The 19,007-nt window shown below is 47.6% G+C and overlaps 1 protein-coding gene across 2 annotated transcripts in view; it reads left to right on the top strand.

Moving 5' to 3' along the window:
* Positions 1 to 19,007, top strand: part of LOC144807490 (rho GTPase-activating protein 11A-like) — a 138,558-nt gene that overhangs the window by 90,235 nt on the left and 29,316 nt on the right. For both annotated transcript variants that reach the window (XM_078673129.1, XM_078673128.1), the window contains one exon: positions 17,574 to 17,679. In XM_078673129.1, coding sequence (XP_078529255.1) covers positions 17,574 to 17,679 — 106 coding nt within the window. The remainder of the gene's footprint in view (positions 1 to 17,573; positions 17,680 to 19,007) is intronic.

Below are 19,007 nucleotides of genomic sequence, written 5' to 3'. Positions count from 1 at the left end.
GTTCAACACTTCATCTTTAACATCCAAAGCAATCAAGAACCTCAAGTATCCAAATCTGACCCGGAAGTATTTAGTAAGAGGCTTGGTCACAGTCCAGCAACACATTTAGCAATAGCCTCATGTGAGAGTGCCTCACTTTGTGCCTGGTATTTGATGTGGTTTCAACTGTAGTACATAGAGTACCTGCCAACCAGGCCCCCTGTACCACTGCCTCTTCTCTAAAACTATTACACAATTGGCCCTTTGGGCCCCCTGTAAGTCCCTAGTAAATTGTACCTGGGTATCTAGGGCTTTGGTACTGAAGTGGGTCCCCCTAGGGACCCCTCACCTTGGTCCTGCAGACTGCCACTGCAGCATGCATGGCCTGGTACAGACAATTACAAAGTCGACATTGCGCACTGCCTGTGAGCCATGCCAACTTGCACTGCCTTAGGTAAAGGTAAGTCACCCCTCTCGCAGGCCTTCCAGCCCTAAGGCAGGGTTCACTATACCACAGGTGTGGATATATCTGCATCAGCAGATATGCCCCTATATACCCATACAATATTTAAGTCCATTCTTTGATATTGTAAGTGCCAGGGAAGCCATAGAGCACATGGGCTGGGACGGGGCACGGGGCAGAAGGCTATGCCCTACCCACAGTCAAAAGGTTGGTTAGATCCCCTAGTCAACTAATAGCGCTACGCCCGCCTACTAACACCAGGTGTACCACGCTCGAACTCCACAAAATAGGAATCACTTCCTGCCAAAACTGCAACCTCACCCTTATCATTTGCAAACCTCACCCTGACTCCGGGAGGAGGCACAGGAAACGCAAACAGCCCTGTAATGTCAAGGCACAAGAATACTTGTTCTACAGTACTAACTGCCGTTCATTACCGAAACACAAATTAGATATCTTTAATCTCCTACTAGAAGACAGACCTAGCGTCCTCTTCCTGACAGAAACGTGGCTACACGAGAGTGCTGGCCCGGACGTTGCTACTGCCCTCCCCGCCAACTATGCAATCACTAGAATAGATTGAAATCAACAACTTGGTGGTGGAATTGCAATCATCTTCAATAGAGATTTAAAATGTACGTTAGATCCAGTTGACATCCCTGACTGTGAAGCCGGCTCTTTTAAAATAACTTTGAATCCGAACTTTACGATGTCTGGCCTATTGATATACCGTCCCCCCGGCAATTCGTCCCAATGGGCGTCAAATCTAGCCAATCATATCACCCCGTATTTCCTAACCTCTAAAAACTTCTCAATTATCGGTGACCTTAATTTACACCTTGACTACCTTTCTATCCCCTCTTGCTCGAATTTGTTAGAGGATCTGACGGCCTTTAACCTGACGGTCAATTCTGGACCTACCCACAAAGCGGCCACTTGCTCGACCCCATCCCTTCTAACATTAATGATTTAAAATGGCTTGACACCTACCCCATTTGTTGGTCTGATCACCATTTAGTAAAATTCAGCATCAATCTCCCACCTTCCACTACCACGCAGTCTGTTTTTCTGGCCGCGCCCAGGAAAAACTGGAAATTATTGGACATGGCAAAATTTAACTCTGCACTCCACGAAAACCCCCCCAGAACAGGCCACAACATGGATAGCTTAGCAGTAACCACTCAACTATGGCTCAGTGAAGCCGCTGACCACTGCTTACCCACCTCTCTTGCCAAAGGAAATAGACACCGTCACCCTGACCCATGGTTTAATGACAGCTTGAAAGTTTAGAAATCAAAATCCAAGGCACTCGAGCGTCAATGGCGTAAAGACTACGCCCCTGACATAAAAAAGACCTACCATGAAGCCAGAAATTTATACCACACTGCTTGCGCGAAAGCGTGAGCCTTGTTTGTTGAAAACACTATCAGGGAAGCAACCAACAAGCCGAAAACTTTGTTTAATAAAGTCAGAGAACTTGTGGGTGCACAAACCACAGCTACGGCTCCCCCCTTAAATACTAAACAATGCCAAGATCTAGCCTGTTTCTTTACCGAAAAATCGAGAAAATTATCAGGGACATCAAAACCAACAACAATGTACCATCTTCTTTGGCCGACACAGAATATGCTCCCCCTGCTGAGAATACCTTGGAATCCTGGCCCTCCATTAAGGTTAACACACTGAAGACCATCTTTAAGACCATCAAATCCGGCTCCCCCCGGGACCCGATTCCCATCAAAGTACTTAAACAACAGGACGATCGCTCCCTGGAAATTATCGTGGATATGCTCACTTCATCATTTGAGCTTTCAACAGTCCCAGCCCTCTGGAAACACGCCATGATAACGCCATTGCTAAAAAAAAAAACACAGCAGATCCAGAAACCCCAGCAAACTATAGACCTATATCTCTACTCCCTGCTTTCTCCAAATGCTTAGAGAGACACGTCCACTCAGTCTTATCCACCTTTACTGAAAACAATTCGCTTTTGCACCCTTCGCAATCAGGTTTCCGGGCTGGTTTCTCGACAGAATCCACCCTTCTAGGAGTTACGGAACATATCCGGAACCTCCTCGATAATGGTCAAACGGTCGCGCTCGTACTTCTAGACCTGAGCGCGGCCTTTGACACCATTTCCCACGAAACACTCATCAAGGTGTTATACAGGAACGGAGTCTGTGGGAAAGCGCTCGAATGGATCCGGTCCTTTTTGGCTCAACGGACATTCCTAATAACATCCTCTTTGGCCTGCTCCGACACCTTTGAAGCCCCGTACGGAGTGCCACAGGGATCTATTTTGAGCCCCCTGTTCTTTAACCTTTACCTCAGACCCCTGGCCGATCTTGCGGAGAGGTCTGGTCTCACCCTCATGACCTACGCCGACGATTCCCAAATTATTTTCTCCCTGTCTGAATCTTGTCCTTTAGCTCCATCCCTTCTCAAATTAGGGCTTCAAAACATCCTAAATTGGATGACAAGAAATCAATTAAAGCTTAACGGAGACAAAACCGAGATTCTTCTACTAGGGAAACAACAAGATCTTTGGAACCCCTCACACTGGCCCAACCAGATGGGAAATTTTCCCACCCCAGTCACTCAAGTACGTAATCTGGGAGTCATCATGGATAGTTCCCTCTCCATGAAACAACAGGCCAGCAAAGTTGTTGGCCTGTGCCTTACCATCATCAAATGGCTGAGGATAATCCTTTGGATGCTGCCCTCTACTCAAAAAACCGTAGTCAATGCCCTCATAACATCTCGGCTTGACTACGGCAATATTCTGTACCTTGGTTCCAACAAAGCGGTAGTCAGTCGGCTGCAGCTTGCCCAAAACTCAGCTGTTCGACTACTATGCAAAATTCCCAAAAATTCCTGAGTCTCGAACTACCGTTGTGAGCTCCATTGGCTCAGGATCGAAAACAGACTCCGCTTCAAAGCCCTGAACTATATGTTCAGAATCAAAGCAGGTACCGCACCAAAATACCTTTTAGCTTTGGCTCATCCTTATGCTCCCAAACGAACCCTTCGATCGCAATCAGCCGCCAACTTCTGCGTACCTAGATTCAAACTTGCTAGAATGGGAGGCAGATCCTTTGCCCACCTAGGACCATCCCTCTGGAATGCACTCCCTCTCTACATTCGAAGGGAGGAAAACCATGCCATGTTCAGAAAGCACGTCAAGACCTGGTTATTCGAATAATATCTTGACTAACCAGAAATCCCCTGCCATCTTTGTTCTTTGTCTCGGCGCCAGGAAACCCTTCTTGGGTAGCTGTCGCGCCTTACAAGTTTAAAAAATAAAATAAATAAATAAGTGGGCTGGAAACTCAACAACTTGAGTTCCCCAGCACCATGCATGATGGCTTCTCTGAAACTAGTAGTGTTTGGCACTTAGCTACTACTCCTCAATAAACACACACTGATGCCAGTGTGAGATTTATTGCACCATGTACTCAGAGGTGCCCCCTAAAAACCTACCAACCTTAGTGTGGTCACAGACTGGCTCTGGGCAGCCTGCCACTACCAGGCATGTTTCTGTACCCCTGGTTTGCAAGCTGCTGGTCTCTGCGACCTGAAACCATGCACATGCTGGGCGGGGGAGTCACACCTCCCCCAGGATGGGCCCAGTGTTCAAGAGGGAAGCTTCAAAGGCCTGCCGCCTATGTAATGCGACCCCCAACACCCGGTTTACTCCCCCCACTTTAGGTGGGAAAACCGGCTGGAAAACATAGGAAGAATTGGTGTACCCACCTCTGACAACTCCACCCATAAGGGGTGGGGGAGGTGGAGCACATCTTTCAGTCTCCGCCATCTTGACTCCTCCAATCGGGGCTAGGACTATGACCCCTCCCACAAGAGGGTAGCATAATTGAGGGTGTAGTCACCCCAGGTAAGGTGCCCATTCGCCCTACCTGACAGTTCATTAAAACACCCCTATATTTAGTATTCTGATAGATACAGTATCTGCCTGTGGATTCCTCAACTTGTGAATATCCCCCTTGCGTCAGCAACGTTCAGAAAATTCTTTGTAGCACGCCGGCGTGGACGACGTCATAGGAGCACGGCATCGCTCGCAACTCCGTCTGACGTCACCGACTCCTTATTAGGCCCACGTCGGCTCCCCCAGACCCTGAATCTAGTTCCTGACGACAAAGAAGATGCTGTGTCGCAAAGCCTGAAGACGCCTACTGACTTGGCCCCAGCCCTACCGGCCGGCCCCCAGCTTCAAAGACCCTGCAAAAGAAGACTGCGCAGGTCCTCCAGCCAGTGACTTTCAAAACCTGAGGAAGACTGTCTGCCCTTCAAAAAATACCAGAGACTCCCGAAGACAGTGGATCTGTCCCCAAGAAACCTTCACTAAGGACTCCTGTGCCCTCCGGATCTGTGACTCCTACCCACTATACACCTGGCACCTCTAACCCGTGTCCAGGTGGCCCACTGATCCAGAACAGGTTCCCCAGCGATTCCGACCAAGTCCAGCGTTGGCTAACCCCTCCTGGACTCCACGACTACGCCTGCAGCCTGAATGCAGAGGCCTCACCCACCCGACCATGATTGGCTCCGGTAAGAATCCGACATCAATGGACACCCCTACACCCAAAGCCCCTGGACCTTGGAGACCTGAATAGACCGTGCACCTCAACCCTCAACACCTCTGCTGTCACTGGTCTCCCTCCTGCAGCCTCCGGTGCGACGCCTGTAGCCTGTTTGTCCAACAGAGTTTCTCCATTGAAGAGCATTAGGCGCCCAACGCTGTATTTGCACCCAGCTGCCCGTTGCTGGTGGTGTAAGTTTAGTTCCAATTTGTGACCCTCTCTATGCTTGCTCTAATCCCCGAAGCTTGGCCTGTACTACCGATTTACCTACCTGCAAGCAGTGTGGCTCCACGCACCCCTAGTCTCCATTGAAACGCATTGGCCCTAGCGGCGAATTTGACACCTGCACCTGGCCGCCCATGTGTCGCTGATGGTGCAGACTTTGTGCTTACCTGCACCCCACCCTCTTCTGACCATAACCTCTGAAGACTGGAACTGTAAGGTGGGTACTTATCTGTGAAACTGCATTATTGTTTTCCTCAATAGGATAACAATGAACTGTTTGAAAATTGCACTGTCAACCTTTAACTAAAGTATTTTCCGTAAAAAAAGTACTTACCTTTTTGTGAAGATCATGGTCTTAAAATAAAACTCACACAGCTTATTTTTCTAAAATTGGTGTGGATCTCCTGTTTGAGTTGTGTGTGCAATAAATGTCTCCCGCTTCTGTGTTAGGCCTAAGGCTGCTCGCCCACACTATCACTAATAGAGCACTTTGCATTGAGCCTTGTACACTTCTGGGCAATCTGTGCATGGTATATCCCCCTAGTGGTATACCATATACAGAGCCAGCTTCCTAATCCTCCCCAAATCTATTACCCTAAAAGCAGGAAGTGTAAACAAAAATGCATGTTGTAACTCGGTCTCGCTGTGTTGATGAGGCTCAAGTCAAGGTGCAGGAGGAATAATTGTGAAGTGCCAGACTCTATGTAGTGAATCTGTTTTTATGTAATGTCATTCCCTTCAGTGTGCACATCTTGTCCAAGCATCCCAAACTGATCGAGGACACTTTTTTTCTTTCTTTTCTTCGTTATATTTTTCTAATCTTTTTCCATTTTATTTATTAATTTTTGCTGTGTCATTTGTTTACAACTGCAGCTCTGACCATGCGTATTCCTCGGGCTCTCTATGCACATTTATGGCTAGTATTGTGGCTGAACTTTCTTTGTCTGATCTATTTGCTGCACACATCAGTGTAACTTAGTGTACAAAACTGCACCATTTAAGTTCCCATTGCACACTTGCCTGTCATGATCTTTCAGAGACCCAATCTTAATCTAGGAATATTTGAGGCAGCCACTTGTGTAACACCTCACTCCTTTTTAGGTGCCTACATTATTGCTTCTGGTTTGTGTACTACAATGGCCAAGCGTACTATTCCACATATTTGTCTGAAACTAGTTTTGTAATGTAGCAATCTCCTCCTGCTTTCTTCTACTATTATTAATCGCATACAGCTGAGCACAGGAGTAAAATCTTGATTAAGGTACCTCATGGTAGACTTTTCAGTTACAATTAACTATCCACTTTTTGCTCTTTGCTTACGTGTTTTGTCCTTTTATCAGCCAGCCCTATAAGGAGAGGTGTATTGTTTGAGCATCGAAGCAACTGCTATTCAGTTTTAGAATTGCAGCGGCTATTCGTAATTTTCCGTTACATCAACACTACTTTGCAGTAGGTTAAATTTCTGATGAATGTTATCCTCAGATTTACCTTTAGAATTCATTCAGGCTCCAGAATGGATCTGAAACTTTCATAGCAGCCCTCCCGCGTGCTAATAGGTGCCGTCATCTGATCCCCGTGAACTTGCTCCACCTCTTGATGTGATGGTTCGGAACCGTATATAGGTGCAACCCCTGTATGATAAAATCAGTTTACATTTTAATTTTTACCCACAAACTTAGAAGCAGAACACCTCTGACATATTGGAAGAATGTATGCAAAACTTTGCTTGAAATCTCTTTAAAACCCTATGAGGTGAGGAATGTTCGTTTGGAGTATCCACTTGAAAGGGTATCACTAGGTAAGTAACTGGTTCTTCTGAAGGATACTTGGAACCACAAACTACTCATCTTCTGAATAGATACTAAAGCACTACTTCCAAAAAAAGGTGGAGGGGGAAAGAAGGAGTCTGAGGAGTGGACTTGCATGAAGAAATCCTGCAGACCAGAGTGGGCAAAATGACCCTCCCTGTGGACCAGAGAGTCAAGGCAGTCATTTATTTATTTTTTCCTGGTGAAGGTATTAATAGACACCCATGGAGCCACCTGGAAGATATCCAGCATTGGAACACCTTTCGCCAATAATGCCATGATGGCTCTGGTGTAATGTGCCTGTAAGCCCTCTGGAGTATCCTTTTTGGCTAGGTCTTAGCATGCCTTTATTCACAGGCCATTCCACCTAGACCATGTGTGCTTATGGACTGGCCTTTCCATTCTCCGCACCAATAAAGCTTGTTAAAAGCTGGTCATCCACCCAGTGCTCAATCATGTTCTTAATGTAAAACTAGGAGCTCTTCTAGGGTCTAGTCGGTGAAGCCATCTCACCTCCAGAAGGAAGATATGCATAATTGTGATTTAAGCAGTTAACATGCCTCTACCACAAGTTCATCCTCTCTTTCGCAATTGGTCGATTACCCCTAAAAGGCTTGCAGCCTCCTGTAACGCTTACCCAATTTGGAGCCCGCACCACAGACATTGTACCCAAGCTTCAGTCTTTGCTGAGACTGGAGAGTGCTATATGACAGAGTACAGGTTTTCCTTAGAAACCTTGGACTGCCAAATATTGACGTTTCTAGAAAGGACACAGACCTGCTCTCACTGAAGAAAAAGGTGTTCAGGGTGCTGTGCCCGCGCCACAATTTTTTCAGTCAGGTATGCACACTATTACAAACCCTATTGAAGTCTAATGTCTGCTGCAGACAAAGTTTCATCTGCACCCTACACTCAGATATGCTACAGAGTCAAAACCTTTCGCCCGCTTGACTTTTAGATTTGGAGCAAGCTAACCCACTGCCATGCCTACAGCAATACTATTTCAGTTTCTGAAAGGAACTAAAAATTGTTTCTGAAAGGAACTAAAAATTGTTTTATTACCCTACATCTTTGGAAACGACGAATCGAAAGGTAGCATGATCGAGGTTTGTGGAATCTCGTTCTCATGAAACTGTCAGATGACTTAAGATATTTATCATTTTAAAAGGGGGGATGCAGACCCGATCACATGCTAACATTACTTTTGGTCCTCACTGGGAAATGTTTCCTAAAATAAATTTGTATGTGTAATTGACTCTGACTGGTTTGCATTTTTAACTGGCAGTCCAGATGAAAATGCTTGGCATGCCCTTTTGTGGTGCTACTTCATGAGGTACGGAGCATGTGCATGCTAATGAGACTACGATGGCGGGAAGCGTAATACGCTCATCTAGAGCAAGTCCTTCACCAGCATTCTCCATTCCTACACTTGAGCTTCCTAGATAACCTGGTGACCTACTGTGAAATGAACAAACCACAAGCTTGCTCTCCATGCCACTAGATTTTCTTATCCCCTTTTCAATACTACAATCAATCAATTGCAGCGCACAGCTGCTTCAGAAGAAACATCCCAGCACTAGCAGCAAAACTAAATCTGCACTGTGGGCAAATGGAGAGCGATGGGCACTGAACCTCAACAAACGGGAAACTTTCAGCTTCTTTTTGAAGATGAACTTAGAGGGTACCAAACGTAATTTAATAGGATGTGAGTTTCAAAATTTAGCCGTAAGAAAAACAAAGAATCTACCGCCTTTTCTGGCCTCAAAGTTTTGGATCTTGAAGGAGCTCCAAAGTTAGATCTTAAAGACCTGGATTGATGGTAGGGTTTGTCTTTTCCTTAAATAAGGAGGCCCTTGGAGAGCTAAGGATCTGAATGCAAACGTGCATTGAATTGGATACGTTTAGCTACTGACATCCATTGGAGGCGCTTCAAATGAGGTGAGATTGGTTGTTGATGTGGAATGTTCAAGATCAGTCTTGCTGTAGCATTCAGCACAATCTATGAACCAAAAAGGCAGGAAGGCTCAGATATAGACTGTTAGCATAGTCCAGTCTGGAAGTACCAACTGTATGCACAATAGATTTTTGTGTGTTCGAGGCATGTGGGCTGCTAAATTCATATCTATTGCATAGATCGCCGCCTAGTGTTGGGTCCGGATGATTGCACATTGTTGTCCTGGAAGAGTCTTCGAAGTATCACGAGATAGGTGGCTCCTCCCCTGGACTACAGTGCGCATGGGCATCGACTCCATCCCCAGATTGGTTTTTTCCGCCATTGGGTTCGGATGTGATTTCGACGTCTCCTAGTCGGAATCGAATAAAAATACTTAAAAGGCCTTTGTTACCTCGTCGGTATTGTTCGCGTTCGGTCTCGTGCTTCATCCGACTCTAGGAGTCGGTCTTCTGCGGAGTCGAGTAACTCTTCGGACATCGAGGCCCTGTCGTCGCAGCAAGACCACGACGAAACTACGATGGAACGGAGTCCGTTCAAGTTCTGCCCTGTGTGTGGTTCAAAGTACCCACACATCGACGTGCATCCAGTCTGTAACAAATGCCTCTCGCCGGAACACGACGAGGCCAGCTGTATGGCCTGTTCGAAGTTCAGGTCGAAGAAGACGCTCAAGCTTCGGCGCCCGGCGAGCGGCTCCGGCACCCGACGACATCTTCGACGACCCCGAGGCAGAAGGCACAAGCCATCGTCTGCAGATTTCACCACCATCGACGGAGGTCGAGGCCGAGTCCGGAGAACCCGTTGAGGGCCAGGACCTGGAATACGTCGAGGAGGTAGGGGACGACGAAGAAGTTTATGGGGCCGCGGAAGATAGCTCGGAGGAAGAGCTATGCCCCGAAGGTTACATGACTCCGGCTCAGGTCACGGGATCGCCACTCGGCCTTACCCACGACCCTGCACCGCAATCCCCGGCCCCGCCTTCTGGCCCGGCCACGGACACATCAGCGGAGCCACCATTGCGCATATCGAAACCGAAACCTTCGGATTTGACCACAACAAAGATGGCCGACGTACCATCGAAACAGAAGAAGCCTGCTACGTCATCGGCTCCGTCGCCTTCAGTGGCTCCGAAACCGAAGAAGGCTGTCGAGCCGACGTCAAAGAAGGTCGTCGAACACGTGTCGAGCACGGTTGCTCCACCAAAGTCCACAAAGACTGTCGTACACCCATCGGACGCGACTGCGCCGCCGACAGGCAAACTCCCAGTCGAAGCGCAGTCGACGAAGGGCCCCGAGCCGAAGTCCGGAGGCCCTACGCAACGGCACAAAGAAGCCGGTCCAAAGCCAACAGCTTCGGCGCATAAGCCTAGGAAGGAGGCCCGAACCATCGGGGTCCAAGATGCGTCGGAGGCTCCGGGACGCACGGACACCTCGTCGACGCTGGGGTCCTCCGATGGTGACGGGCATGGGTCATCGGTAACTAAACCCTCCGCTTCCTTCACGAAGCAAGTCACCGACTCACTCAAACGGATTCGGGAGAAGACTTTGCCGTCGACAACTCACACGCCGTCAGCCCAAAAATTGGTGGACGCACAGAAGAAGACTCCCACGCAGATCCTCTACACTCTGCCGCCGAGGGTGGCACCAAAGGCCTTTGCACCCCGGTCGGTGTCAAAGGACACAGAGGCCTCACAACACTCTATGCTGAGTGGCCATTTCAGTCGACATCAAGCTTCAGAAGAACAATCTGAACATTATATCGACGCCGATACGGGAAAATTGACACTCTATAAGCGAAAGATTACATCCCAACCATTGGAATCATATGTCATACCTCTGAAGAAGAAAAGGCCAGCACAGGACCTTCCTGCCCTTGTTGAACCTATTCATCCTCAACCAAGGAGGAGCCCATCACCCTCTCCCACTGCTTCTGGGGGAGATGACGATAACCAGGATGACCAGTACAATTTCCCAGATAACAATGACCCTGATGAGCAACAGGACTCATGGGTGGACAATGGTGACCAGGGAGGCCAACAAGTGGTACAGGACCCACAGGTTTATGGTGTACGGACATCCCCGACTGAGGATTCAGCGGCATTCAATGCCTTGATTGAACGGGCGGCTGCAAATCATAATGTGGACATGCATGCCGACCCGGTGGAAGAAGATTTTTTGTTTGACACTTTCTCTGCCGCAGAAAAAAACGTTAAAACGCTTCCAATGCTAAAAGGTGTCCTCAAACATGCACCGGAAATCTTTAAGGAACCAACCAGGGCAAGAGTGGTGAACCCACGTATTGAAAAGAAATACAGACCGGCACCTGGAGACCCAGCATATATTCGGGGACAGTTGCCTCTAGACTCTTTGGTGGTCGCCAATGCCCGCAAACGGGCGAACTCCCAGACGACGGGTGAAGCTCCTCCCCCAGACAAAGAGTCGAAAGTGCTAGAGGCGTCTGGTAAAAGGGTGGCTGCACAGGCAGCCAATATCTGGCGCATATCGAACACACAGGCACTGTTGGCACGATATGATAGGGTGCATTACGACACCCTAGAGCAGCTCCTTCAACACCTTCCAGATGAGTTTAAAGAGGCAGCTGAGATGCTAATACAGGAGGGCAAGCTCATTTCAAACGCTGCAATTAAGTGTGCGCTAGATGTTGCGGATACAGCGGCTAGAGCATTTAACACTAGCGTGATGTTGAGGCGACAAGCATGGCTTCGCATATCAGGGTTTAAACCTGACATTCAAACAACAATACTCAACCAGCCCGTTAATCCCGACAGGCTGTTTGGCCCGGACGTTGACACCACCCTCGAGAAGATTAAAAAAGACAATGAGACAGCTAAATCCATGGGGGCGCTTCAGTCTCAGCAATTCAGGGGGAGCACTTTTCGTCGCTCAAGTACCCGTGGTGTTACCAGAGGACACTTGGCACAGCAGACGCATTTCACCAAAGGCGGCGCGCAGTCCTCGTACCCCAAGCAGGGTAGAGGGGGTTACAGAGGAAACAGTGCCAAGGGCAGGGGCAGAGGCAACAAAAACTCCCGTTCCTCTGCCACCAACAAACAGTGACTCTCTGTCACTGCCCCCGACCATCCAACACCTGTCGGGGGGAGACTCCAGCAGTTCCTGCCAGTCTGGACGTCCATCACCACAGACAGGTGGGTGAGAAAACGTATCCAATACGGTTACTGTTTGGAGTTGACATCCACTCCACCCAACATTCCCCCAAGAAAACGTCCTATGTCGGAAGAGCACTTGCACTTATTGCAGCAGGAAGTTCTTGTGATGCTACAAAAAGGCGCAATAGAGCTCGTACCAGTGGAGGAGGAAGGAACAGGGGTCTATTCCCTGTACTTCCTCATCCCGAAAAAGGACGGATCCCTCAGACCCATTCTGGATCTACGCCCCCTCAACCTGTATATCCTATCAGAACATTTTCATATGCTAAAACTGCAGCAAATTCTTCCCCTGCTAAACCAAGGGGACTTCCTAGCAACCTTGGACCTCAAGGATGCTTATTTCCACATACCACTCCACCCCTCCCACAGAAAATACCTCAGGTTCACCATCGAAAACAGGCATTATCAATTCAAAGTCCTTCCCTTCGGAGTGACCACTGCCCCCAGAGTGTTCACCAAGTGTCTGGCGACAGTAGCGGCGCACCTCAGGAGACAAAATATACATGTCTACCCTTACCTAGACGACTGGCTGGTTCAAGCAAAGTCTGAACAGTGCGCCGCACACATGTCCCACACTATTCACCTCCTTCACAGTCTGGGGTTCTCACTGAACTACCCAAAGTCGCACCTTCAGCCTTCTCACGTGCGGCAGTATCTGGGTGCGACAATAAATACTCTGACTGCTACAGCTCAGCCAAACCAAGCGAGGATCGACAGCATTCAGTCGCTCATCCAAAGGTTCAGACCACAACACTCCCTACCAGCGAGTGTTCATGCAGTTGATAGGCATGATGGCCTCATGCATCTTCATAGTCCCGCACGCAAGGCTGCATATGCGTCCGCTCCAAGAATGCTTGGCACATCAGTGGACTCAGGCTCAAGGACAGTTGAAAGACCTAGTGTTGGTGACCGGTCGGGCATACAACTCTCTGCATTGGTGGACTCCACACAACCTTTGCAAGGGCCGACCATTCCAAGAGCCTGTGCCACAGATTATCCTAACAACGGACGCATCTCTCCAGGGGTGGGGAGCTCATGTGCTCCACTACACGGTGCAGGGACTGTGGTCAACGCAGCAACAAAAGATGCACATCAGCTACCTAGAGTTGATGGCGATCTTCATGTCGCTCAAGTCCTTCAAAGTACATCTGTGCAACAAGGTCGTGTTGATCCGGACGGACAACATGACAGCCATGTACTACATCCAGAAGCAGGGAGGGACACACTCTCCACAGTTGTCTCATCTGGCTCAGAGCATGTGGAAGTGGGCCATTCAAAGGAACATCTTCCTCATGGCGGAACACCTCCCAGGCAAGGACAATCAGATGGCGGATCTGCTCTGCAGGTACAGCCATCAAATGCACGAGTGGGAGATACATCCATCAGTACTCCACCCGTACTTCCAGCAGTGGGGTCATCCGGAGATAGACCTGTTTGCCACAAGGGAAAACGCAAAATGCCAAAGCTTTGCCGCCAGGTTCCCTCACCCACAATCGCAGGGCAATGCGATATGGATGAACTGGTCAGGCAGATTTGCGTACGCTTTTCCCCCAGCGCCTCTCATTCCGCTGGTGGCAAGAAAGCTAAAGCAACACTCGATGACGCTCATCCTGGTTGCTCCAACGTGGGCACGCCAACCATGGTACACCACGTTTCTGGACCTTTCCGTGGTACCGCATCAAAGACTGCATCTCACTCCCAGGCTATTAACGCAGAACCATGGCGACATTCAGCATCCAGATCCGCAACAGCTCAATCTGGCGATCTGGCTCCTGAGGTCTTAGAATTTGGCTATCTCAACCTGCCTCCTGAATGCATGGACATCATCAGAGAGGCAAGGAAGCCCACTACCCGAGCTTGCTATGCCGCAAAGTGGAAGCGGTTTGTCATTTACTGTACAGAGCATCACATTGACCCGCTAGATGCATCCATTCCTAACATCATCTGCTATTTGTTACATCTTTACAAATGCAATCTAGCTTACGCTTCCATTCGGATACACTTATCCGCCATAGCGGCTTATCTCCAGAACAGGCAGCATCTCTCCGTTTTCAGGGTGCCTGCCATTAAAGCCTTCCTGGAGGGACTGAAAAGAGTCATTCCTCCCAGAACACCACCAGCTCCAGTGTGGAACCTCAATGTGGTCCTCACTAGACTGATGGGCCCACCTTTTGAGCCGCTACATTCATGCGAGATTCAGTTCCTGACATGGAAAGTGGCCTTTCTCATTGCTATTACATCTCTCAGGCGTGTTAGTGAGCTGCAAGCGCTCACTATACAAGAGCCATTCATACAAATTCATTCAAACAGGGTAGTGCTTCGCACTAACCCCAAGTTCCTTCCGAAGGTGGTGTCAGTTTCATGTCAACCAAACTATTGAACTGCCCGCATTCTTTCAGAACCCACAAACAGTAGCGGAAAGAATGCTCCATACGTTGGACGTAAAAAGGGCACTCATGTACTACATTGACAGAACACAACAATTTAGAAAGACACAGCAACTTTTTGTTGCCTTCTCAGCCCAGCACAAAGGCAACCCTATTTCCAAGGCAGGAATAGCCAGATGGATCATTAAGTGCATTCAGATTTGTTATCAAAAGGCTAAACGTACTTTAACGGTCCCCCCAAGAGCGCACTCCACACGCAAGTTGGGGGCCTCCATGGCTTTCCTGGGGAACATTCCTTTGGAGGACATTTGTAGAGCAGCCACGTGGTCTACACCACACACGTTTACAAAACATTACTGTGTTGATGTGCATTCCAAGCAGCAGGCAGCTGTAGCTCAGGCTGTTCTCAAAACACTTTTTCAGACTTCTGCAGCTGGCACGGGCGGCCGCCGTTGATGGAGGGACTGCTATGTATTCTATGCAATAGATATGAATTTAGCAGCCCACATGCCTCGAACTGAATATGCTACTTACCAGTATGCATCTGTTCTTGGCATGTAGGGCTGCTAACATTCATATCGCCCACCCTCCTCCCCGGTGCCCGTAGCGGCTGCAGATCCTTCTTGCATTCAATCATTAGCATGGACATCATTTACACTATTTCACTCCATCTCTGCCACAATGGCTAAAAACAATCTGGGGATGGAGTCGATGCCCATGCGCACTGTAGTCCAGGGGAGGAGCCACCTATCTCGTGATACTTCGAAGACTCTTCCAGGACAACAATGTGCAATCATCCGGACCCAACACTAGGCGGCGATCTATGCAATAGATATGAATGTTAGCAGCCCTACATGCCAAGAACAGATGCATACTGGTAAGTAGCATATTCATTCTTTAGGCACCAGTTTTTTTGAAGAGATTTACGTTTCCCAAAACACTGCAGAGACGTTTAGAATTGGGATTAGAAAGGTAAGATTGAAATCAAATGGTGTTCCCAGGGTTCTAGTTGTGCAGGCAGAGGTTGGAGGAGTACTTATTGTATTGTCAAAACACTAGAATGAAATCATGATAAGGGACATAGCTAAATGAATTGCCTCAATCTTCCTGCCCCCAAGATAATTCCCACAAGTACCACATTTTCACATTGCGCCCAACACGAGGGTAAGCGCTGCGCTGGGACGCCTCAGGGTAGCCATCGCGCTATATAAACTGTCTTTTCATTTCATTTCATTCAATCAGATCATCATGGCATTCTCAAAGTTCTTATTCACAAGGTTCTTGTTTGTCATTCAGTCTACCTCCAAAAGGCGTACAGAAAGTCAGTCAAGGGTCCAAAATTCACCATGACTGTAAATGTTGCAATGCTGCAAAGAAAAAGCCACATGGCCAACTGTGTACTGCAGTGCATGAACCGAATGGTACATCCTTCCCTCTATTTGCACCCTGCAAGATCTCTACACTTCCAGGAAAAACATCAAAGAATTCAAAACCTGGGGACACCAACTACAGCACCTAGCTTGTGCGATCTAGAGAAACTGCCAACACCAAAACATTCATAATGCACTAATGGTGTCTCAACTTGCATATCCATGACCGAGAAAGCACACCACAGGTTATCCTGCTTGCTACCAAATATTTGGGAATCACATTTGTAAAGCGATGGCTAACCTGTGGCACCAGCAGAATGTGTTCCTGTTTGCGGTCTTTGGTTAACAATTGTTTTGGGTGCAAAAGTGTCTAAAACAATACTTTGTTGTATTGTGTGCCTTATATTTAATCATGACCAAATAACATCTATTCTGTACTGCAAGGGTGGGTTTGCAAATGTTCAGAATGCTTCCCTGCCGTCTGAGTTTTTTTTCCTTCGAACCGAAGAGTACAAAAAAGTTGTGAATGTAATGCGTGAATTAATCTTAATCTCACAAGGAGGGACAGGGATTTAGTAGGTCCAGCATACAGGCCCCATGAGATTGTGATGAAACAGGAAAGTACGCTGTTCCTATGGGGAAAGGAGGAGTGCGTCAGACCAAGAATGTTGTGTCAGTTACAGGGGGCTCTTTGCTGGAGGTCTTCACGGTTTGCCGTCGTGAATCTAAAAGATGTTGTGGAGGAAGCCTTTGTGTGGTGAGTAGCAGTTGGATGGTGTATGTGTGGTTAAAAATGGCTACTGGATTCTCCAATGATAATTTATTCGCGCAGAACCTGGGCCATGAGTAAAAACACTGACTACCATCTTTTAGCTTCACGGCGTCAAACCGAGGAGACCTCCAGCAAAGAGCTCCACTGTGGGGCCCGTTGGGCATTGCAGTGTTGGCCCAACGAAGAGCTGCCCTAAGATGAAGCATGACACCCCTCGCGGTGTGTGAGGGCCCTTTCTCCTTATAGGAGCTATCCCTGTACAACCATGTATTTTCCCATCTACCACCTGTCTGTAACGAACACAACATTCTTGGCCTGTCACACTCCCCCCTTCCCCTGTAGGAATAACTTACTTCCTTGTTTTATTTGAGTTAATCTTAGCCATTGGTAATTCACAGGGCAGTCTATAGTTTTATTTTGCCAACCATACCACTTCAGATTAGATTGACCATATGCAAATCAGCCTTTGTCATGCTTCAGGCAGGACTAAGGCTGATTTGCATAACGTGTCACTGTCAACATTGGCGCAATGGGTGTAAAACAGTGTCTGGAATGTTGCGCGGAGCGAGTGCAAGTGGCTGAGATTAATTCAAGCATTCCTTCCATCACTTAATTTTTGCCGCTTTTTCTACCCACACTGCAGAGGCGCCTTACAGGTAAGAAGGCTTCTTGCTGTTATATATACTAACATGGGACAAATTCCTGAAATATCATGCAACTATGGAAAACAGCTTGGCATGCTATTTTATGTTTTACTGATTATTTTAGTCTGTGGTCCGTTGGACTAGAAGCGAAGTTGATATGTTGTATCAAAAATTGCTTTTGTTTTCCAGAGTTGAATCCGGAAAAACAGGATGCTTCTCTCCTAAAATTAGTCGAAAAGAGATGGTTCGCCGTTCACTGCGTCTAAAGTTCAGCCTGGGAAAAAGCAGCAGAGAGGTATAAATAAAATAACTATTCTTAATTTATCAAAGCTAGTAATGAATGTTAATATACTCCGGTCTTGTTCATGCACTTGTGTGAATCTCTTCGTAAGCATTCTGCTGCTGTATCTTTTTGGGTGCTCTTGTCTCTTCTGTCTGTAATCTAGGTCCCCTAGGAAAGGAGGCACAGATGTAGCTGCTCCTGTTGATTGTCTGGTCTTCTTCCCCCACCTCAACTTCTAGCATTGCATGCACTGTTACAGAGGGGGCAGTCTTATTGCCTGTACATGTGAGAGTGCCTACCTGGTGAATGGTGTACCTTGCATCTGGAGCACATTGCATGCTTTATGGAAGAGCCAAATAAGCCCATAGTGGATCTTAGTTTAGTCTCCATCCGACATGAAAGTTTCCACACTTAGCTCTTTGTGGGGCAAGAGCAGCAGTACCAACAAGTAAGTGAAAATGGGTAGGGAAGGAGGAAGGATGCCCTTCCAAAACCATTTCCCCAACCACCACATACTCTCAGATGCCCTCATTGGCCGTTCATAATGCCGAAATCATACTCCTGTTGGAACCTATGTGATACGAATTCTACAAGGCCCTGTTAAATTACCTCAAACCCCTATCCCCTTGAGAATGTGGGTGGACAGGAGTACTGCATTTGTTTGGTGTTTTGTAGTTTAGGGACCCACATAGCTTCTATTGCTAATGCTAGACAAGGCTAGTGGTTACTGTGGGTAGCCTAGATATTTATGTAAACATTGATTAGTTAGGGCGCTATCACCACCTTCCCCCACAAGGCCTGAGGCGATTGTGGTGACATGCGCACAGGTTGTGAGTAGGAACACAGTAGGGCTTAATTTGTGGGGATCGATCACCCATATTTCTCCCCCCAATGTGTGGGGTTGCCCTCATTACCTTATGAATTTGTCCTTTTAGACTGCGTAGAGCTTTAACTCACATTTTGCAAAACTTATTGAGTGTTAAAAACGTGATTGAGAACCTTTAACCTTTTTAGAAGGTAATATCCATGATTTCTGCTTTGAAATCTTCACAGATTTCCTATCCACCTCTGTTAATGTTGAAAATGTGGCAAGGGAACTGCCAATTTACTGTATTTGTATTGCCTCAAATGCCCTGTAAGACAACGGTGCTAGTAAAATTTAACTTGCCTTGTGCATGGTTGAAAGAGTAGATTTTAGTGTGGCTTTTGTGGGAAGAGTTTTTAGTTGTGTGTGAAGTTTGGAGAGTACTCCAAACTTCAAGAATTTGTTGAGTGGACCTGTGAGTAGACCATGCCCAGAGCACAGAGATGTAAGAATTGTTCCTTTGGAAATTCACCTC

The sequence above is a fragment of the Lissotriton helveticus genome, unplaced genomic scaffold, assembly GCF_964261635.1.
Source record: "Lissotriton helveticus unplaced genomic scaffold, aLisHel1.1 SCAFFOLD_754, whole genome shotgun sequence".
Taxonomy (NCBI): domain Eukaryota; kingdom Metazoa; phylum Chordata; class Amphibia; order Caudata; family Salamandridae; genus Lissotriton; species Lissotriton helveticus.
The sequence above is the reverse complement of the archived record's forward strand: the minus strand, read 5'-3'. Positions and strand labels throughout refer to the sequence as shown.